The sequence below is a fragment of the Pezoporus occidentalis genome, unplaced genomic scaffold (genome assembly GCF_034315485.1).
Source record: "Pezoporus occidentalis ecotype Australia unplaced genomic scaffold, CSIRO_AGI_Poc_V1 ctg108, whole genome shotgun sequence".
Taxonomy (NCBI): Eukaryota; Metazoa; Chordata; class Aves; order Psittaciformes; family Psittacidae; genus Pezoporus; species Pezoporus occidentalis.
Window position 1 is genome coordinate 1,361,973 of NW_026912865.1, and position 24,493 is coordinate 1,386,465.

General features: G+C 36.3%; 1 protein-coding gene across 6 annotated transcripts in view; it reads left to right on the plus strand.

Moving 5' to 3' along the window:
• Nucleotides 1-24,493, plus strand: part of NPAS3 (neuronal PAS domain protein 3) — a 607,962-nt gene that overhangs the window by 539,270 nt on the left and 44,199 nt on the right. For all 6 annotated transcript variants that reach the window (XM_062623101.1, XM_062623117.1, XM_062623146.1 and 3 more), the window contains one exon: nucleotides 17,173-17,291. In XM_062623101.1, coding sequence (XP_062479085.1) covers nucleotides 17,173-17,291 — 119 coding nt within the window. The remainder of the gene's footprint in view (nucleotides 1-17,172; nucleotides 17,292-24,493) is intronic.

Consider the following 24,493-nt stretch of genomic DNA (forward strand, 5'->3'; position numbering starts at 1 on the left):
TATATTTTAGTACTATGAACTGGAATAAAGTTTATCACAAAACTAGATTTTTCTGCATTTCAGCCTGATGTTTATAGTAGAAGAACTTGCATATTAACATAAAGCTATGAACCCAGTTTTTAATTCTTTTGATGTCAAAAGGTTCTGCATATTCTTCAGATGAGCCTCGTTATATCTATCTCCCTCTTCAGTCCTTGCATTTCCTTACAGACCTGATTGTGGTACTTGTGGTTGTTCCACTGTATCTAGGACTTCACAGCTCAGATGATTCTTATGTGCTAATTCTAACTTTTTAACATTCTTGACCACAAACTAATTGTTTGGCCATAAGAGCAAATCAAGCATAGAGCAAATCAAAACTTGGAGCATGTCTTACTTATCTGTGCAGTTCTCATGTTTACTTACGGGCTTCCCAGTTTCCTCAGGAGCTCTCCTCCACAGAAATCCTACTTGCTTTTCTCGTTCCCTTTTTCCATCAGTGGCTACATTGTATGGGCTGGTGAATTTACTGGTGATTTTCCTGAATGGAGACAGACTATATACCAAATGTTTGTCATTCTTTGCATGAGGCTGCGCTGAGGTTATTCATCGGAAGCCTATGTCTACTCTCTTTCTGATACCATGGTTTTCCACCCCAGACTGTACACAAGCAGCTGTTCTTTCTCCTCAGAATGTTTTAGTGGTGTTTAATTGCTTGCTACTGTACTTAGTTGCTGTGTTGACAAACTGTTGTGTGTCATTTTCACTTTTGTCAAACTAGAATTGCCTTCAGACACTCACACACTGTAGTATGGTAAATCCCAACACTGGACATATGCCGACTTCAGGAAGGAGTACTTTTATTTTGTAGGTTGTTCTGAGACAGGACATAAGAAGGATAATACCTCCCAGACTGTAAGCTTTGGTATGTGGTTTGACCTAGAAGACTCAAAATGTAAGGTGAGAGCAAACTCCACTTCTAAAGCTCTCTTGTAGTAACAACAGTCATAACTCTTCTTTAACTTAGTATATGACTCGGCTGCTTGTTAGAGATAAATCATTTAGTCAAGGTTAGGCTTCCACTGAGAAGTGGGACCAATATTTCCATTTGCACATAGGGCTGCAGCTTCTCGTTAGTTCCTCACATCTGAAGTCCGAGACAGGGAGCTAAAAGCAAGTAGAAGCATTATCCTAGGAATGTGAATAGGCACAGTGCTGCAGCACGAGTCAGGGAGCATTGACATGGCTAAAACCTCTTAATCTTCCTTGATATATGCATGCCTAAGCATATCTTCCTTCCCAAGTCACTCATGCAGGTGTGGGTGGGGCTGTGCAGCCATTTTGACATTGCAGTATGCAAGCAGGGACAAAGATTACAGTCTGAGTTCCGCTGTTTGTCATTTATGTCCTGGCATTTATGTCATAAACTCTTTCTAACTTAGGAAATCTCTTTCGGGAAACCCCCAAGAACAATGTAGTCCAAGGGCATTTGCTGTGTCTGATATTTGTATAGACATCGGTAGATCATCATGGAAGGTCCTATAAAAACTAATCAGCAGTGAACACATATCTCTATATTGTATAAATATCAGATGATCCATTTGAATGAGTCAGTTATCTTCTGAAAAGAAAACTCTATGGTTCATGGGTTTGCATCAGAAGTTAATAATTGTTGCATGGCTCAATTAGTGTTCAATAAAATGGACCTTCCTGGAGAACATTCAGTGAGTGTAAGAGGGATATGACACAGCATTCAAAGTATAGCTAGCAAAGGAAGGGCACATGAGCATTGCTTACATGTTCAGCATTACCTTCAGGATGTCTACAGAGATTTTGGTCTCTCTTTGCACTAATCTTATGTTAGTGACTGCCTTATTACATTAGCAAATTTAATCCTTGTTAATGTGATAGAAAGTTGCTAATACAATGAGACTCATTATATTAACAACTTTTGCATCATGTTAGCAAAAACAAAATTTGCTAACAGAATGCAAAAAATACCAATATGATGAGGTAATCATTATCATTATTGTAACACCAGATTACATTAAGCAGCTACTAACGTTTTTTATGTGAAATCATTGTTTGTGCCCTACTGGGATTTTCTAGGAGAATCTGAGGGGCCTAAATAGTAAAATGCAAATAGTTTTTAACAAAAGTTTTAGAGATACGGGTTTTCTTTTGCATTGTGGTATAAATATCAATTAATCAAAGTCATTAGATTTCTTGACATAGGGAACTTTTTTCCATAGAACAGTGAACCATATAATGAGCTATGTTGTGACTAATCCAGTAAGAGAGTGTAAAGAGAATGTGGATCACTGCTGGTCTTATATCACCTTTTGGCTTTGAAAAATAATTTCACATTGCAATTCACGTTTTGTAGTATATAAGAATTTGTGCAGTATTTCATTAAAACATGTTAATTTCACTGTCACAATTTTTTTTGTCACAATATACACATTGTGCAGAATATATTTTCATGTAAGATTTATATTCTTTCCTGATTACCTTATCTTTCCATGAAAAATATACCAGGATTAACATAAAATTATGATGATAATATTTTTAATATTCAGAATATAATCTGACAAAACTATTTGATTTCAATATATAATATGCTATATCTCTATTATAATGTCTTTGAAAACAATCTGATTATTATTCTTTGTAAAGCCTTCATTCTTCTACTCTCTATGTAATAACAATCTTTTAACTTCAAAGATTAGCTGTAAAGATTGCGGAAATGGATTTCAGCGTAGAGTCTTCATGATCAATCCCATAATGGTAATGGCCAAGCTTTGCAAGCTGTTTCTGCCAAGTAGTAGTGTGGGGAAAACACGGAGAACATTTTGAATATATAATGTGTGCGCAGCAAAGGCAGACATCTTAGGCCAGCTGGAGGATGGATCTTCTCAGTTACGAAGAGATGTTGCACTTAATGTTAAGTCCATTCAAGGATCTGTAATTACTTAAGATGAAAGCACTTGGATTTTTCATTACTCATAAACGAGAACCGCAGGCAAGAGGTTCACCACAGGTCTTAGCTTCAGTTCTCCCTTAGTACAAATCAGCTTTATGTTGCTGCTTTTAATTTCTAGGGAAAGTGTATCAGAATGATCCAATTCAAAGCCAGAAAACGAAAGAATGAGAAGTTCAAGGAGCTGTGTATTACTTCTGGAAAGACTCCATTTTATTTGTTTCTGTGCTACTGATTACTTAGAAACCACTGGAGAATTTTACACCTGGTGGTGGATGAGTAAACAAGAGAAACATCTTCTGCCACAGATCTTTATGTGGAAGAAGAATTTAAGAACACAGGAACTCATATAAAAGTGAGCATTGTCTATCTAGCCCATTAACTTGTCTTTTAGAGTACCTGACACCAGATATTTCCAAACCACATGTAAAATCTACAAAATGATAACTACCATAAAAATTGAAGCATGACATAACTCATGTAAATTTTTTATACATAGTGTGCCATGGTTATTCTTGTTAGCCTCATAGATATTTAGTCTTTCTTTTGAAGTTCTTATATATATATATAATGATTGTGAATTGCATAGATTACATATTGTGAGGAAAAATTATATTTATCATTTTGTCTTTATCAGCTCAAAATGTGTTTTCCCTTCCATTTATTGGAAATCTCCCTTTTCTTATATTATCTTCTATGTATCGTATATTATTTTATGTACCTTTTGTCACATCACTTCTAATTTGTCTGTTCTCAAAGCTAAATATTCATAATCTTATTAATTTCTCTTCAGGTGTCATTCTACTAAAGATTTTCTGGTTTTATTATTCTCTTTCTTAATAGCAGATGACCAGAAATGAGCATAATACTCAATGTAAAGCTTGGATTATAAATTAACATAATGACACTGTAATATTTTCTTTATTAATTTATTAATTTTAGATCCATTTTTTTGTATTCTCACATCTCATTTAACTTTTTAATCATAGCAGTCTCCATACAGAGCATGTGTTTTCACTGAGGTATTTCCATTTCCTTTTATTGCCTAGTTATAGTTATTTAAAACTCTGCCGTATACAGGAATAGTTTCTTTGAAAGTGTGTTACATCTTGCACACTGTTGATCCATTGTCCAGTTGTCTGCTCAAACAGCTGTTTAGATCTCTCCCATGTTCCTCCTGATCTTCTTTTGACATAATAGCTGCATTTTTAAGTCTTTCTACACTTTTCAAGTAAAACGCAGAGCAGATGATTTCCACTGATTTGCTTGTTTAGGCATGCATTTAGCATGAACAGGTAAAATGTTGAAACTCTCCCCTAAGAGAGACTAATATTCCAGATGATAAGCCAAAAAAACAAAACTAGACTCATGTCTCACTCTTTCTTTCTGTTGCCCACTACTGCATCTGAGGTACAACACAGGTAACTTCTGTGGAGAGGGAAGTCGTCTGTGTGTTGTCTGATGTCCTGTAAATTATAAAGTGAATGGAAATGTCCTAAATGTAGAACAGTATTAGAAAATAGAATGCTGCAAAAAGCAGTAAAAGCTAGAAGTGTAACCTGCTGGAAGTTGGTAGCAGAGAGGGAAAGCAGGCATTTGTGTAAACCATAAATTCAGGTACACTTCCTGGTTTTAGACACAAAATGAGAAATGCCAACTCACAATAGAATATGTAAATATAGATATATTTCTATATGAATATTACTATCAAGGGTCAGATCCAGCTTTGCTTAAAATTTCCCAGAGGTATATTTCCTTCTAATTCCCTTTACTTAGTATAAGACTGTATTTTTTTATTGTGTTGGCACTCTAGTAAAGCAACTAACCTCGTTAAAATATGTAGTGTTTGTATCTATTGGAAGGAATGAATATGAATATGAATATGCTTTTCAAATTTCAAATTGAAATCATCTGCAGTGGTACTCTTCAAGGACAGAAAGGTTATCTGGCACACAGGTGGGAGAAGAGTTGCTCATTAGGGAAGGTTTGTTATATGGTAACCTATAATTAAGGTAATGGTCACAGCTTGTGTGACAGCAAACACTCTGGCAGTTGTTTGATTGCTATCTGGGTCAGGAGATCAGATATTTCTACAAGATGTATCCACATTACACACCAATGTGAACAGGTTAGAAAGCAAATAACAGCTGCCTTTCTTAGGCATATTACTGTGGAGGCTCATTGTTTTGGGTTTTTTAAGGTACATCAGCAGTAAAATGGCTTCTAAAGGCTTCATGTGACAGGTTAGGCATTTTATCCTTTGAGTAAACAGTAATCATGGTGTGAAGAAAGTGGGGCATTGGAGATTTTTCCCATTCTTTGAGAATTCCATTCTTCCTTTTTAGTTTGCTCCAAGGGCTCTTTGGGGATACATATATTAAGCCCTTTAAATAGTTCATAATAAATCTTTGTCTCAGGCTCTTTCTGACAGTTTTTTAAAGAGTCTTTTAAGAGACAATCCTCAATCATTTGTTAATCCATGGGGTGATCTTCAGGCTTGGAGGAAAAAGAAACAGTTCGAGCTCCAGGGTTGTGAAAATACAACGTAGAAAAATTTAAACTCAGAAAAACTCAGGAAATACTGTACCATGGAAATCTTACCAATCATACTGTGTTCTGCCTGTCTCTAAATGATCAGTCTCCAAATTACTCAGTTTGCAAACACTAGAGGTCATAGGCAGAAAAATGGGTGAATAAAAAAAAAAAAGGAAGAGCAATTACTATTGATCATCTTATTCCTATTATCTTGGTTATGGCTTTATTTTGCTTAAAGCTTGAATTGAAGGGGTATTATGAGAAAAAAGAAGTCATTGTCCCCATTGTTAAAATAAAGCAAAAAAAAGACCAGAATTCCTTCTGTTAAGTGTTTACCATTCAAGCCTTGTGATAAATCTGCCAAAATACCTGCACTGTGGGCTGATTTTTAAAATGCCGTTTCCTGTGTAATATGACAGATTCTGATTGTGTCTGTCAAAAACCTTCTTAACTCCACAGTGCAAAATAAATAAATAAAGAGGAAAAAATAATAAAAGGTGTCCGGTTCATTTGACATTTGTTTTCACCAAATAATTTGAGTGAGTTGTCTCCTAAGAATAATGCATGGCTGCAGCCCACTGGAACCACTGTTAGGTATTTGTTTTCAGCAGTCTTAAGTCTGTCATTTTTGGAGATTCCTGTTCTCAGCTCTCTTTGAATCTCAATGGCATAGTGCTTGTCATTATTTTAGGCTTTTTTGTAAATTCTGCATAAGCAAAGAAATCTGTAAATGCTAACTCACCCGTATAAGTACTTCCTTGCAGTGTCTTGGAAATAGTTGCCCTATTTTAATTTAGTATGCTACCCTGAGGAGAAAATACTGTAACAGGAACAAGGAAGTGGTACTAATAAGGGACAAAGCTATAGAGAAACTTAGATAGTTGGGTTTCTTACCCCTCCTGCAGCCAAGAACATGGAGGTGGTTGAGGTGAAGATTGCTGCTGGAATCGCTACCAACTGAGCAGTATATTCTGATAGCATCAGCTACCTTCCATGCCAGCTGTGCCTGCACTAGCAAGTGCCTCAGCAGGAGCAGGATTAGCAGCCTGCCTGGTTCTGCCTTGCCTGGATTGGGTCATGGAGTTTCTGTATGACAGATGTGAGGGAACAGTTGCACAGTCAATCTTGTGACGATGAAAATGTTAATAGCATACAAAAATAAATTTGGATGCATGGTTCTGAGGACATAAGTATTTTCATGTTTAAGTAATACTTTTAATCACAGGAGAAATTTTATGTGTTACTTGTTTGTGGCAAGGGAAGGGAAAGCCTATATTGCTTAATTTTTTCCGTTATTCTTTTTCTTTAAAAATAACAGTGTTAGTCACACTGTTTTTTGACATGGATAAGTAGATTCTTTATGAGCATATGAAATTATATGGTTCCTGACATCTTAAAAGTGTTGCTTGACTGTCTTCCGAACTCTGAAGCCATGCAGCTGGACTTTCTACAGATCCTGCAAAATCAGCAGCATTTCCCTTTATCCCCCAAACAATCTGCATAGTGTCATGGCGCTTAGCACCATAGCTTTTTCCACTGTCCAGTAATGAACTTGTCTGTGAGCCAAACATTAAACCCTATGGGGAAAACATTCTTTTTGACAATTATATTCATTTTTCCTTGGCAACACATGGCATTAAACTCCAACTTATTTTTTATTATTGAACCATTTTAAATTAGTTGTTTTATAAAGAAAATTATTTCTTGCCTTCCATACTTCAAAATATTTATGAAATACCAGTTTGCATTTAACACACCAATACACATCCAGGCAAGGTCCAAACTTGGAAAAGGGAACAGTTTGGTAGAGCCCATATGACTGAAGTCCAAAGAACAGAATGGAAAGCTGTTTGCAATTTCAAGTAGTTGCTCAGTGTTAGCAAAGATGAACCCAGATAGTTGATGTGTTTGAAAAAAATAAGAGGTCAAATGATGCCACAATCTTACCACCCTTTTTCTTCCATTTTCAGTCTGTGAAGAGAAAGTGGTAGGTCAGATGGTTCTCTATGTTTATTGCTGCTAAACCAGTAAGCATTCACCATTAGTAATGATCGGGCTGTGTTTGCACACGTATGCTTGCTTAGTTTAAACATATGCCCAGTAGCTACGTACTTTTCTAGAAAGGTTATTCAGCAAGGTTACACAATTTGTGCAAAGTGATTTTTTGGCAGGATTCTATACACATTGATATAGCAAGCCAGTAGATACTAGCAACCAGTTGCTACCCCTTGGTTAGGCTGCATGGAAGATTCATGTATATAAAATAGTGTATTAAAGTAAACTTACAAAAGCAAAGAGCAATCATTGCAAATGTAATTTTTTCTTCCTCTTTGGGATTCTAATTTTAAAAGCATTAAAGAAGACAGCTGCTCATGCTGTGATATGCGCTAAACAGCCTGAAGGATGGCAAAAAATATATTTGTAGCTCATAATAACTATTGACCTTTCTGATATACAATGTTCTCTGTGTTAGCTATTCTGTTCTATCAACAGTGAAGATTGAACATGACTTTTTAATAGAAAACATGGGGTTTCAAGCTGCTTTCACAAAGGTGTTTATGTATTGTTATTTTGTATTGTAGTACAAAGACTAAGTCCTGATGCCCTTTGTCTGACATCGTGTTTGTCATAAAAAAGCCCCACTGTTACTGACTGTTTTGTATGAGGAATTGGCTCGTAACCATTTTATACTCGTGATAAAAGCATTGCTCCACTAGATCCAGAACACAGGTACTGAAAATAGAATTTCCCAAATATCCCAGCGGCACAAAAGGTATTTTCTGAAGAAATAGATTCCTCAAGTGGCTATATTTACAGGGGTATTCCACTAAGATTTAAAACGCTTACTTTTTGCATTCATAGTTTGTTCCTTGACACACACAGGCTGCTGTTTAATGGCTTTTGCTGTATGTCAGGTGCTCTCAAAGACTATGATACTCCGTTTTTCCTCTTAAACTTTCCTATTGCTTAGTTGCTGAGTACAGAAACATCAACAGCAGCTTGACTTTGACACTTGTGTATGTTTCCCCAGAGTGGGATCATGCAAAAATCAGCTGAGCAGCGTGAGGTAACTCGGCTGCTCTTCTTTCCCTCAGGGAAAAGCTTCACCAAAAGCACCTCCTATTTGGCATATGAAAATCTGGAAAGCAACCTCTTTTTATTGTGCTTTCTAAGCCTAAGCAGACTGGCGATGTTAGGCAAAGAAGGGACTTTTTAATGTTTGTTGGGGGGTTTTATGCCATGTGCTGGAAGGAAACTTTAGTGGGCCATTATTGGCAGCTCTGAACCACAGTTATTTTCACAGCTATGCTCTGGGGTGTCAGCTAATGATTCACAAGTTACTAGGCAAACCAGAAAGCTAGCAAGAGAGAAAAAAATACCCTGAGTTGATCTTTCTAGGCCATGAAAGAGGGAGAAAAGCATTTACTGACAGTTTTGTGCTGAAACAAAAATGATCAAAATTGTTTATAAGAAGTTTCTCAGTAAGGATAACAGTCATGTAAGTTTTGGAAACAAGGCACATCTCAAAAGAGATTTGACATCTAGTCCTGTATTCCTCACATGACTATAAAGCTCTTAGAGGATTCAGTGAAGTTTTTACCCTCAAAACTAGTCAGGGTCATTTTTTTCCTATGCTGTTTTCTTATTTCCCAGTTTCTTTTCTCTAGACCTATACCCTAACAGAGGACAGATGTGCTATTACTATGATCCTGCACTCTCCTAACCTCAGCACCTCTCCTAGCCATTGGATGTGTTCTGTTTCCAACTTTATTAGAATTGCTACAGTACAAGTAAACAGTAAGGAAACGATACCACTGTGTTAATTTTCTTTGGGACTGTCACTGAACCTTAAAAAATTGTGAGTGTTGCTGACCTCACATGAAACCAAGCCAACAGGTCAGGTCAAATTATTTACTCCATTGCTTAAAATAAATTAGCTTTAAATGTAAAAACATAGCAGGAAGTTTCAGCTTCATACCCAGTATGGTTTATGTACCACTCACTCACTAGACCATAACAGCTCTTAGAGTTGTTCTGGCCTATTGGATGAATGAGGATACATTTATGAATGTTTAGATAATGGATTGAAGCCCGGTGGACTGTAACATTTCCAAAGACATTTTCAGAGTTAAAGTTTCCTACCGTGATTAGTTTTGTTAATAGCAAATCTTTATTATGTTGTTTTCAAACAGGAAAAAAAACCCTCTATGCATTTCATAGATCACTGACCTACCAAAATTTGTTGTAAAATCTGTCTTTCAACGTTACAGGAATAGCAAAAATCTTACTCATAGCTTCATCCTGGCAACGCTTTATTTATTGCTCTGTCCTGGCACCTAACTCATTTTATATTTGACCAGATATATAAAGACTTCTGTGGAATAAAGTTTACATGGGAAGTAAATGGCATATGTTGGGAATTAATAGCCTAATAAAACATGCTGCTAGACTAGACGAAGAAATAGAAGGAGATGCAGAAGAGGAAGAAGAAGAAAGGAAGTTTTGAGAGGCATTTAATACTTAGTTCAGTAAAGAGTTGTTCATATTACTTTGGTTTTGCAAGGATAATAGAACATTAAAAAATTGCTTTGTATAATAATAGGGAAAGCCTATCAATGAGTTTGTACTTTAGTTTGTCCTACATAACTAGAGCCAGTACATGGACCTAGTCTGGATTTATAAAAAATAACAAAACATAGTAAACTCTTTATTTGTAGCACTGCAGGATAATTTTTCAAAGCATGGTTTATTTCTCTGCAGGTGCAGTATTTTGTGCACCCCAAATATAGTAGTGTTTGCACTTGTAAAACCTGCAAACTGAGCAATAACAATCACCGACAAATACAGTTTGCACATCAAAGTTGTGTCATTTGTATATGAATAGTAGTTATGTGAAACTGTAGCTTATTTTGCCAATAATTGCATGCACAGTTTTGCTTATCCATTGGTAAAACAGCATGAAGCTTCTTTAGAGAATTCTAGCTTACTGTTGCCTGTGGTTAAAGTTAAGTCTGGTGTATTTTGGGGAATAACACAAGCACATTTCAAAGTCTGAGGTAACCTTGTACACCAGATTGAAAGTTGACATCTGCAACCAAAGCCCTAGCCAACAGGATGAGCAAAATGCTAGAAATAATAAAATAATCATCAGGAACTTGTCCAAGTCCTTTCATAGTATTTCTACTTGCCTTAATGGGATTAGGATCTAGTGGCTTAAGTTTCCCAAAGGCAGGGAACTTGGACTACTTGAGGCACACCTGTCATCCATCAGCTGCTCCAGAAAGATTTGGATCTTCTAGAGGTGCTGAAATGTACACAGGAAATTGCAATTCCTGTGCACAGCTCACAAGAACACTATAGACCTATGTGTGGGCAACTGAATTAAGCCTTCCATCCCTTAGCTTGCATTCCTGAAATGAGCAAAGTGTTCTTCTTAGTGCATTTCTAATAGTTTCTCCCATTAAATTTTATATAGCTAAGCATTGGGGCGTTCACTGCTTTCTTTGGAGGCAATTTTCAAGAAATCACAGTTGGGATTAACTACGCCAATTAAAAATACTAACTACACTCTGTTGTGACCAGACAGTTCAAGTTAACAGATTCCTGTATAATAACCAAGTTCTTATAAATCCACAGTGTCTGAAGCAAATCAGATATTAAACATGTTCTCCCACTTCTCTGGCTGTTGTATGTAAATTCACTGCTACTTCACTGACTTGACTTTTGCCTGAACACATGTACTTTTATCACATTAGAAAGATATGCTGAGTTACTCACTTGTTCCCCCAGTTTCAAACGCCTTATGCTTAAAAATGTGCACCATCACATGTGGACCATAGACTGGTAATTACAGATTTTGATAATATAAAATAATAATATCTGTATATGTAAATATTTAAAATATAATTTTGGATAATGATAAAATATTAATTCTATTTGTAAGGCTTCAATGTCAAATTAGTTCTAAAAAATTGAGGAATTTATATAAAACAACTAAACTGAAACAATATGAGATGCCAGCTCATTTCATCCATTGTTGGATCTGGAAAATTTGGAGGGATGAGAGAGAAAACAAGCAAACAAACAAACAACATTGAAAGAACCAGCTTTCAACAGTAGTCTGATAGGATTTAAAGTTTTTATGCCTCTGCATTTGTAATAGGCTTGTAGGTAATGAAAAGTGAATTGTCTTCATCTTGGAGGTAGAACGACAACAGCTTATTACCTTGTCTGAAAACATTACTTAGCAATAAATTATTTAGAGGAAGTCATCCTTTTTTCCATTTCTTTTGGAAGAGGTGCCCTGAGCCTTCCCCTTTTCAGTGGGGCCTTGGCTGTAACCCACCGTTATTCCTCCTGTGAAAACAAAGGAAGGGAACTAAAAGTCACCGGAAGCCTGCAGTCCAATTCTTAACTTCTTCAGCTATTCAGGAAACAATGAAGGAGAAATTTTAAGAATCTTAGCAAGTTAGATACAAGTACCATGAATTTCAAATCCAAATCTGGTTATTTGGGATTTCAAGTTCCTGTTTATAACTGAGACTGCTTACAGCAAAAATATTATTCCTGTAGCTCTTTTTAGAAATAGTATTGCTTTGGAAGAATGAACTAGCCTTTTCTTTGCCACCCACTAAGCATTTCATTTAGTCCTTGATTTTACGAGATGCTGAGCACACCAGCAAGACCAAGAAAGCACCTGTAGAAATTTTTAGCTCTATGCTCATCAGTTGATCTCCAGCCAACCTGTCCATGTGCATAAATGTGCCTAAGTGGTTCATCCAAATAGTCCAAGAATCTTCAGCACCTTCATAGACCAAGCTTTAGCTTCCAGTACTTGCTCATGTTCAGCCTGCAATCAGGCAAAACCCACTTCACTGGAAACCATGCATCTGCACAAGTGCTAAGTAACTTGCACTCATTGGAAATAAATTGTCTTAATTTGAAGCTTTTTAATTGTATTTGCTGGGCCAGTAGTTAGGAAAAAATCTTTTAGCTTATAAAATGATCAAATTTGATCTGCAGGCTACTAAGAGAGAATGGCCTTGGAAACAGTGCTCTTTTGAGAGTTACTTTTCTGATTAAAAACACATTCTAAGAGGCAATAATATGAGAAAACCAGGACAGACATAAAAACTCAAGGCTGAATTTTCCTAGGTCTTCTAATGCCTGGTTACAGACAATAAACTGCGCAGAAGAAATAGAAACATTTGCAAAGATGCATCTGATCCATCTGAGAGTGACAGATTTATATTACCTAATTATTCACCTGAACATAATGATTCTCAGTTGTCTATGTAAAGGATTATAAGACTTTAAGGAAATGAGGGAAGAGGTTAGCAAGTGTAGAAGATAACATGAGAAGACAGCTTCCTTTTTGTTACTATTTTGTACATCTTTCATTTTGCTTCTCTTTTAAGAGCTGTGTAGTTGGTGTTTGAGAATGTCTCTTAAAAGCTGTTTAGACACCTGTTTCCAAGGAAGAGAAATGAAAGCCAGGTGAAAACTTCCTGAAATGCTATCAAATCCAGAATTTCCTGTATGTTAAACCATTAGCTATTTTTCCCCAACAATCCCCTGAAATTCCTTGTTGGTGTTTGGTTTTTCTTCTGTAGCTTTTTGTCCTCCTAAGAGTGAGAAGCCTAACTTTTATCTGTTTGGCATGTGAAAATGCGTTTTTCTCCTCTCAATTATTTTTAATACATGTAAGAAAAAAAAAAAACAGAAGTTGGTGAATATTTATTCAGGCTGCTTTGGCAGCATTTCATTATTTAAGACATAAATCAAATTTGGAACTTCTTTTTTCCTGGGGGACATATTGTTTATCTGAATTTGAATGTGCTTGTGAATCAGTCATAGGGATAGTACTTGTGCTGTTGCTGTATTTATTTATGCTGTATTTATAGGAATTATTTGCATTGTTTTACCTTGTTTTGCTCTATAACATTAAGGCAGTCAGGCTGCACAGAGATGCACAGTACCTCCACAGATCACTGCAAGTTCAGAGCCATGGACCTCAGTCTTCTTAATGTTTATGTGCATGCTTATCTATCTGTACACATTCCACTAATATCAGAGAACTCTTGCAGTATATGAAGTTAAATGATGGGGTCTTGAACCAAGATTAATCCCAAGACAAAGCCCATTGAAGGGGCAGAGCTACAAGGTTTGTTCATGGAGAAATTCTTTGGAGAATATAACTAAATGATTTTGTGAGTTGGCCACTAGTTCATACCATCTTCCCGTTTGGCTCTGGCTCTTGGTTAGCATTTTAACATTTATGACACTTTTGTACAGGTATAGTTGGTTGCAGCTTCACACCCTTTGGAATTGGCAATGCATTCCTTGTGGCCAGAAATCTCATCCTGCATTAGCAGTTTCAGGAATGGAAAGAGGTTTATTCCTTTAGTAGTATCTGCCAAAGATATTTAAGGACACACAAAGGCAAATGGTTTCCCAACAGAGTACACAGTTATCTGGTTTGCAAAGACAATCCAGACTTACTTTTTATGCTTCTAAGCCTCACAGTGTATAGTGCTTTCATTCACACACAGTGAGCATTGACTTTTATCATATTGTTAGCATTCTAAACTCACAGTTTCAGAGGTTTATAACTCAACAGTAGGTTTACACTCAGTAAATTCAGCCCAGGAGCACTATTTTTCAGTGTTAAAGACATCTTTAGTTACTACAGTATCAAGCCAAGTAGACCTTACTTTTTCAGGCTTTTTTAAAGATTACAAATTTAAAAAATAAATAAATAAATAAGAAATGAAGTGCTGCAGAGTTTCATTTTGATGTTCAACAGATTGCTAACCTCCTTTGACATAATTGGAAAAAAAGTGAAAAGGCTGAGTGATAGGCATTTAAAATCAAGTCCTGAGAACTCATAATGGACTGTATTCCATATATTCCTGTGTAAATCTCACTGACATCGATGGATGTGTTCTGTACACAACCTATTTTTAAAATCCTGCATGCATAATCACCGTTAGCATTGTTCCAGTATCTGCTATGAGAAGGTGAAACTCTGAATGCAGATTTGTAATACCAGCAGTAATGGTTCTCTCCTGAGAGAAATTCAAAATGCTGTTCATGAGCTGTTCTGGACTTTTAGGTAACTAATCCCATCTCACACATACGCTCTCAGGTACTTTTTTTTACTGAAAAACAAACACTTCAGAATACATATTTATACAACAAATACCGTTCCAGTCTGTTGGATAAATTATATGCATTTTATTCACTTACAGAGATGTATATTTTTGTACATATTATAGTAACATCAATATAATGTTAAGCTTATGATATAAGATGACATGATCCCAGAAAATGTCAATGCCAAGTATACTGTACTATATGTCACATGCTTTCCTTTTTCTCATAAAACAACATTTGAAAGAGAAATTTTAATTTCAATTGCTTGGGAATGGTACATGTGTATTAGAGCTTGATCATTTTTCTAGCGTGAGATATTGTGTGTTTAATTAACATTACTTCTCTGTGTTTAGGTAATTACCGTTAGAACACATGAGGACATATTGTACTTATTGCCTGTGCTATAGCATAATGTGCTGGACTACAGCTACACTTGTTAAGCTGATTTTAGCATTTCTTCACACAGCAGGAAGCACCCATGCTGTGGTTTCTTAATGTACTCTTTAACTACTGCACTGTAGTGTACTATACAATAACAATAATAATTAATTATGATCCTCATCTTACCGCTATTGCTGCTATCCCAGTGACCCTGGTTGCTGTTTCAGGGTTCCACTATCCTCTATCCTGAAACACGTCTTTTCTTTCAGAGTTTTATTTCTTAGATGGTACTGCTAACAGAACAGAACTGAATATTTTGAGGACAGGTTTTTTCGTGGATGGTGATGGCTACACATTTGTTCATGTCTCCAAGGGCCAGCACCAGTAAACGTGAAAGAGACAACAGCAGAATGGTGTACTTTCCCATTTCCTCCAGGATGAAAAAAAATACTCTAAGTCTAACCTTAAATGCATAATCTGTCCTTGGGAGAAAAAAAGAAAAAAAAAAATGATATAGCATCTTCAAGCTCTTGGCATCCCTTACGAGAAAAAATTGGTTCTAAGGGTCTCTGATCTTGTGTTTTAGTAAAATAGAACTGCACGGCTGAGTGACAGTTCTGATCTAAAGCATTTACGTTTAAGTTTTGATCTCTCTGCTTTTGATTAAAACTAATGAGCTCATTTAATTCAAAATGGGAATCTCTGATAAGAGAAATAAGGTTGATGTGATTGGATTAGAGGGGCAAATTAAACTCTTAGAGCAGAAGTTTGTGCTTATATAGTGTATTAAAAAGCTGTTGGCGTATTATGGCGTGTTAGATGATGAGAAAAATTTCATAGTAATTCATATTTAATCAGAAGAAATGAAAGTACTAAATATAACATGCCTCTGCTTTTCCCTCGAGTGATAAAGAGCTGTACATTTAAAATGACATCGAATTCATGCTCTCTAAAACAAAAAAAATCTTAAAAGAGACACTAAAGAAAGGGGCACTGTTGTCAGTTATCACAATAGAGCTCAAATGCCACAAACACAAGACAACATGACCACTTTAAATAAAGGACAATTCAATATAATCCTTAGCTCACAAACAAGTTTTTGTATTTCTGTTGACAGCATAACAAATGCTTTTCAAATACTTGAATCTTTGCCTCCAGTAGTTTGGTAAGTCCTCCAAAACAATAGCAGAATAATTTCAAAATAACTTTTTTATTCAGTGTTAACTACTCGCTGAAACTGCAAGTTGGTTCCTCTCCAATAATGCTTGCTTATTGTAAACTGTAAAAATTTTCCCATTAACAATATTTTGGGGAAAGGTTGGTTATCAGGGCTGAAGATAGCAATAATAAAGACTGTAGAAAGAATATCTCAGTGCTGACTAGGGTTGTACCTACTATTTTATCATGGGTTATACTAGAAGTATTTAATAGTTTAAGTTGCAGTTAAGGGAGTGAGAGCCACAGTTGAGAGCTGTAGTTTCAGGCAGGAAATATCTCTTCAGTTGAACTACAAAGGTATTTCATTAGTGACAATTAGTCACCAATAATTAACAATGATGATGATGATGACAATAACAATAATATGTATGATTTACTTGGTCATTTTTGCCTTCAGGTTGCTCAGTTCTTTACTGGTAATAATTCACCCTCAGAAATGGGGAAACCAAGGCACTGAAAACCAGCAGTGACACACCACAGTATCACTGCAAGCAAAGACTCGGGAATAAAAGCCTGAAGAATTTACAGCCTAATTCAGCAGACAGAATTGCTAAAAGTCAATGAGACTTTGCCTTTCACAAAATACTGAGGAACTCCCCATTTTTAAAAACAATTTCATACCCTAACAAAGTAACTTCAGTCAAAACAAGACAGTGCAAGAAAGAGTTAATGAGGCAAATCTCTGTTAAAAATTCCATGGGAAAATAACTTGAAAATGAGACTTACTGAGTATACATATATTTTTCACTTTTTTTTTTTTGCTAAGTAAACATTTTCTAAATGAGGTAAATTGATTACAAAACTCTTAGCATCCATCAGTCATTTATTTTTAGTGAGTTCAAGGATTGCACCTGAAAAATAGCTTAGAGGGGATGTATAAAATCTAAATTATGTGTATATGTTTTTTTTTTTATATTCCCCAGTGGAATCTACAAGCCCCAGTTTACTAACCACTGACAACACTCTAGAGCGCTCTTTTTTCATCCGAATGAAATCTACGCTGACCAAGCGAGGAGTGCACATCAAATCATCAGGATACAAGGTAAGGGTCGCACTGTAGCATGAAATGTTGACATCTTTAAATTATGTTCATTCGTGTTCCAGAGACACATTAATAGGCAGAGAAAGGAGATATTTCACATTTGCATATGTCTCATTCCTTTGCTTAAAAAAATCATTAATACAATATTTCCAGTACAAGGCTTGGCTTTGGTAAAACACCTTCATTAAATTGATCATTATGTTAATAAACATTGATGATAACAGCATGATAGTCTTCAAAAGAGCAACACTTCCAAAGTAAAGGTGTATTTTACCAAAGAAGGTGAGTCAGAGTAACATCACTCTTTCCACAGTGGAAAACTGCTGCTCATTTTGTTGGCAGTTAGTAGTCTTTGGGTTGTGTTTTTCCCAGACAGGTAGGATTTCTTCATGCAAGGCAGTATGCTAGAGCTATTTCATTTCCCTGCCATTCTGGCTAAAGGAAACAACAAGCCACAAAGAGTACTTTTCAACCATTTTTCTTTCATTGTCTGTCTGAGGGGCATCTGCTGCTGAGGATCATATTTGCTGGGTTTCAGACTCTTTTAAGATATGAAAGTCTCTTGTTCCTTATCAGCAGTAATCTCATTTTTCTTCAGTCGTATATCGCTCATAGTGCCTGTAGCTATCAGTGGCTTTGCAGTATACTAAAACTAGAAGGAACAGCACATTTTTAACATTGTCAACTTGTGGAATGAAATATGTCATCCATTAAGTATTATACAAGATAAAAGAGTAGTGCAAGAAAATAAGTCTGAGAATGTGTGTGTATTTAAAGACGTTGCTTGTCAATATTTATTTTAAAACTTTCACAAGCATTTTCTTTTCAGTTTTCAGAGGAGGATTTAGAAGAGCTTTGAGGTTAAATTTCCCTACTGATTTTTCCCAAAAAATGCTCTGTGAATATAACATCGAGGTAGCCTACCTGAGCAATCAAACAGCTGGTAGAAATGTCTTCTTTGCAAGCAAATGACTAGGAGTCCTTCTGTTGGATGGTTTCTGGGTCAAGATTTTTAAAGTACTTGCTCATGGAAATTTAGATCAGAGACAGTGGTTTCTTAAGGCACCACAAGTTTTAATCTGTGTACTGGTTAATTGTCAACATTTGAAAGGATACACTTGCTCATGCTGACTAGTTTACAAGTCTCAGGAGGTATCAAGACCAGGAAGTACACAGGAGGAAAAAGGAGAATGAATGAATGGATAGGTAAGTCATTGAAGTTGTGCTAATATTTATGATTAGGCATGGTCTATCCAGGTTAGGTCAAAGTTAGATTGGCAGAGAACTTGTTTTGCCGGATCTTTTGGCTATGGAAAAAAATAGAGAACTTGTCTGTGGATTTTGTACACTGTCATTTTTTGTTAGATACAGGTGAGAAGAAAAGGAAGACACATGAGTGACTTTGTCATTCTCTCTTCTTGCACTCCTGATAATCAGATATTAGTCCAGAACCAGAATGGGACGTATTTACTTCCAGGGTGGCACTGGAACAGGTTGTCCAGAGAAGTAGTGGCTGCCCAGTCCTTGGGAGTGTTCAAGGTCAGGCTCTTTTGTCATTGTGAGTGGGTTAACCATTCTGAATCAGTTTAGAAACATTGATCAGGAGCAGTGTGCTGGAAACACTGTGTCTTACAAGAGTCAGGTTTCAGCTCTGTCAAAGGTATTCAGCTGCCTGCAGATTCAACCCTCCAGCAGTGACAATACTTTTCATCTTTGTGAAGTAGTTCTGTCTTGTTCCAAACTCTTGCTGAGCTCAGAACCACATCTCCCTTTTTTACTGCTGAAGAATGCTTTCTTTAGATAGCAAATGGTTGAGGTGGTCCACAAGATTCTGAGGCAATTTTCAGAATGAGTGATCCCTGCCTCAGGAAAATCACAGAAAATTGAAAACAGAGAATGAGATTGATTAATTATTCAGGTTGATCTAGTTAGGACTAATTTTCTATCAAAAGAAATGTTGGAACAAAAATCACACTGGTAGACTTACACATATGCATACCTCAAAAAGACCCTGTTCCAGACAGTTATGACATGAGATGAACCCTGTTTATAGTCCATTCCTGGACTGATTTAATTAGTCCTGAATTATACGTAAAGATGAAGGTAATGGCCTTTTTTCCATTAATTATATTACCTTAAAAGTCTGAAATGCGAAAGTGGTTGCATGATTAATCCACCCTCTTTCCTTCCCTTTCATTGTTCTCCAACACCCTCCTTGAATTCGATTTTCTCATTCTTAGTCTCAAAGATTGTAGGAAAAGAGTTTACATGCAGTGCTAGAGAGCTGTTCAGTTTTCAGTGAGTAAATCTACAATCTTAAAAAAAAAAGAAAAAATCAAATAAAACATAGGCAGCTGATAAAACACATTGAAAACAAACAAAAAGGAAAAAAAAAAAGATAATTCCATTCACTGCAAAACTTAGAATGTATTACCTTTACAGCTGCTGTCTGAGATACATGATGCAGAGACTGATTTTCTCTGCTGAAAATATACCACATCTTTTTTCTTTTCTCAATAAAAAATAGGTTTGTATTTAATTTGGGGGCTTTTGTCTGCATTTTGTCTCCTTCTCCACTTGTTTTCCTCCATTTGAGGGTCACTATTCTGTCTACTTAATAGTTATCCCACCTTCAGTGTTTCTATTTTCTGACTTACTCAGGCATATGTCAAAGCTAAGTTCAATTGAAAACTACTTTGTTCAAGTCCAGCGGTAAATTTCCTACTGCCATGTAGTATGCTATTGTCATGTTTACTTTCACATCAGATTGTGCTAGGATTTTTTTTGTTGAAATCTTTAGGGCCTGATACTGGTCTCCTGAACAAAGTACAGTTAATGAGATGAAGTAGTCATCAAAGCATTGAGCATTATCAGTAGTTGGCAGAAATTTCAAGTTCATCATCTCATCAGATGTGTTAGTATATATCCATGCGTACTCCTCTACTCTTTTACAGGCTAGCCCTCTCATGATAAGCTGTTACAGAGGTGAATAAGCAAGTATGAGGAGATTCCGTTGTACTTTTACTGTCATTATGGCGATCTCTGAATTTGGTATAACCAACATTTGTTGCCTCTCCATTTCCCAAGAAGCTGGCAATCAACCTTCTTGGTGACCCCTCAGCAGAATTAAGGGCATCTTAAAAGTCTTTCAGTCTTTTCCTAGTTGCAGTGATTCTGTCTGCTGTGCTGCCTAGATGCCTGCTTTGGCCCATTCAGTGTCAACAAGAAACGATCTCCATGTCATTAAAACATCAAAGTTATTGAGGTTGCAAGGCAATAACTCTACTGCAGACTCTTCAGTAACTGGAAATAAACATAGCAGCTGTCATGCCCTGAGCAAAATCTTACTTACAACCTTAGACATTTAAGCATGTATTATTGAGAAAATAATTATTTCTTAGGTTACTTAGATACTTCAGCCTTAAAGCGAGGCCTTGGTGTCACTAAAACATGCCTTAGAATTATAGGAATTATGTAAGAAAAGTCCTTTAATATGGCACAGAAGTGTTAGAAGTGCATGCAAGTGTAAGCCCTGCATTGCTGCTTTACAGAATCACAGCTCTTGTCAATGTCAAAAGCAGGTATTTACACCTGTTTTTCTCTCTGGTGTTCTTCACATGCAAGAGAATTGTGGAAAGTAAGCAAGCTTAAACAAACTGACTAAAACTCCATAAAAGTGTTTTCACAAATTATTCTTTGTAGTCTGCATGATTTCATCTTTTTGTTTTGTGCAATGGTATCTTTCTACCTACTTGTTTAAAATTAAACAAGGTTGCCCAGGGAGGCTGTGAATGCTCCATCCCTGGCAGTGTTCAAGGCCAGGCTGGACGAGGCCTTGGGTGATATGATTTAGCGTGAGATGTCCCTGCCCATGGCAGGGGGGTTGGAACTAGATGATCTAAAGGTCCTTTCCAACCCTAACCATTCTGTGATTCTATGAAATTCTGCATTTTAAACCATAAAGTTATAATAGTTTGATTGCTGATTTTGAAGATGGAAATTGTATGTCCATCAGTTCTATTATCCATTTTCACAATATTTCTGACTTTATTCAAAATTGTAAATTAATTGTTTTTATTATTTCTTTTTTTAGAACTTGAAGAGTTGGGCAAGATTTGTAAATCTCAGTTGTGCACTTGAAGTAAGTGCAGGTTTTGACAGAATTTAGATTTGTTAACCCAAGAGGGCAAGAGATCAAAAAGCTCTGTTAGAGAGACAAAATTATGCCAATGCACTTTGCTTGTAATACTGTTCTCTTGATTAAATCCAAAATTGAAATTATTGTTTCCCATCTAAGTGAAAGTTTCACCTGAAATTCAGAAACAAGGTGTCCCTATTCAGAAATCACTTTAAGGACCCAATATATCGTGGGCTGGTTAAGAACACAGCAGGAAACCACCTTGCATTTCAGGGGAATAAGAAGGAGGAAGAAAGAGAAGGCAGCTGTTTTTTTGCATAACAGTCTAATGATCATTACATTTCTCAGATGTAGGCTATGTTAGATTCAGATTTAATTCTCTCCTCAGCCTGAGGGAATTCTCATATCCCACTTCCCAGCTTGGCCTAAATTCCATTCTCCTCTTCTAATATCTTTTCCCCCTTGAAATCTTTTCTGTCAAGCATTTTACCCTGTCCCAGAAAAGTACCCTTTCTCTGACCTTTCTCTGTAGGAAGAAAAAAAAACTGCAGAATTTAGTATTTCATCACATGGCTACTGCCACACCTCCTTAATTGAGTGAAGAAGGAATAAGAAACCAACATCAGGAAGCATTATGTGAAGAGTTTTCTAAATGTCAGCACATGCATTCCCCAGACTTTTGAGGACTGGGAAGACTTAAAGGTAATTTGTCAGAGAGAAAGAACTGATCGAGAATTCACCCATGTAAATCGATGACCTTTAAGTCAAAAGGAAGTCTCTTAGCTGGTAAAGATGCAGCATTACTTATAACAGAACAAAATACTAATGGGCCAGTCTGAGTCTTATGAAGTATCTACTTGTAGATATAAAGATACGGTTCAAGAAAGGATGGTCTGCAACAGGATTAAGAAGACCAGACTTCCTTTTATGCCTTGCTGTAGAGCTCTGAGATTCTATTAGGAAAGCTGTCTGGAAAAGCCTGGTTCACACTCAGCATCTAAATACATTAACCAATTTTTAAAAGTGTTCAGCATCTACTAACTCCCATCTTCTCAAAAAAACATTTTAAGGGCTAAGCACCTTTTAAAAAGGATTTATACCACTGTTCTGCCGTTTGGAGACATGAATATATGCTAGGCCTTCATTATTGCAATAGCACTAATGAAACTAACCAGTTAGTATTATATAAAAGTCCTTTTTAATAGCAGCCATCTTTAAAAGAGAGATTTGGGCTTTGATCATTCCTCATGATGACTGCAGCGTAGTATTCCTGACACCTGTGTCAGGATGTGTTTCTCATCCAATATTGTCTTAAATGTTCATAGGGCTTCAGAGTTGTTATTTTGTTGCATTATCTTCCAAATTGTGTAAATCAGAAATCACAAACAGGATTCTGAAAGGGAAGAAAACATAAAATTGAGCAAACACAGATAACTTTCTGGGAGATGTTCTATTTTCGTGAATTATTTTATTAAAGAATAAGTGATATAATATTATCACCAAATTAGCAGCAGTTGCCTTTGATTCTTATCTTTTGCAGTGTAATTCTGAAGCTACCTTTCTTTAAAGTCAGTGGATATAACAGTGAAAGAAAACAGTGAAAGAAAACAGTGACAGAGATCAGCCCCAAGCCAAATCTGGTTTTCTTTCTAGAACCAAGCTTTATTGAGTCCTACAGATACAAAATATTTGTTGGCTTTCCTAAGTACCGCTAATTATCTAGATGTCCGAACTAACAGTGCAGTATTTGAGACCCACTGCAGTGTTTGTTAGTAAACAGAGAACAGTGAAGGGGATGAGAACAATGACATCTCATCAGAGTGGGAACCAGAGAATGCCTCCTATTACACGCTGGGAGAAAGTTATTGCGCTCCCGGTGCGAATGCCTGACTGAAAGGGAGACGTCTTCAGTGCACAGCGTTTTCCTGAGTTACCCACTGATGTTGTCTGCCACTGATTATTGTCAGTGATCGGTATTTAGCTTTTATAGAACTGTGATAGGTTAACTAGAGGGAGAAGGCCATTTTTTGCAAGAGAGTATTTTTCACTGTGCCTCTGCAAGTAAATATTTTCTTGAAAAATTGCATGAAAATTCTAAACAAAAATATCTTCTACAATAAAGTTGTTCCAGAAATGTGGAACTTGCACTCTGACATTACTTTGATTACACTGTGATTTGTCGCAGGCTGTATTAGTGGGCAAGCAGAAGTTCCGTTCAAGTTTATCGTTCATTTGTAAGTAACGCAGACACAAGGAAAAAGCATACTGTTGCACTCAGAGGAGTAAAGCTGTGGGTATTGCTTGTCTCCACATTTAGTCCGCAAAGGAAAGGCCACCATGCATGTTCACTCGAATAGCTAAGGTTGTGCAGCACATTTTACATGCCAGCTACACAAGTTGGATCTCATTAATGAATTTTTACAATCACAAAGTGTTCTTAGAAATTTAAAAAACAGTAGAGAAAATAATCTCTTTTACAAGCAGCTGAACAATTTTAAAATGCTATTTAAATATTGTCATTATGAATTACTTCCCTGTAATTTTTCCTTCATCATTAATTATTGTATTCAGTATATGCAGAAATGTTAGCTGCCCACAGTTCATGAGGATCAGGTTGTTTCTTTGCCCTGTTTAAGCTGAATCCTCTTAGAAGTTCTTTTTTTTTCTTGCTCTCTACTTTTCACATCTTCTTAGTAATATAATACCTGCATTAATTTATTTGCATTGTGTAACAGTGAGATAAACACTGAATTATTATTTCACCTCATCATGAACTTGGAAAAGCATCTTTACTTCTCATTTATTTTTAACCCATAATTCACACATGGTTTTTAAACTTTGTTTACCTTTTGTGCAGGTTTTTGCACAAATCATTATGTCTTATTGGCTTTTTCCTGATGCTTAGAATGTCATTTATATTAATGAATGTACTTTTTCAACACTCCTCTGAGGCTGGAAAGGGCTGATATACCAAGAGATCAAGTAACTTGCCAAAGATAAGAGTGGCTGTTTGTGTCAAAGCCAACTGTGATTGCAAACTGTACTTCATCCTCAGCTTTTCTTC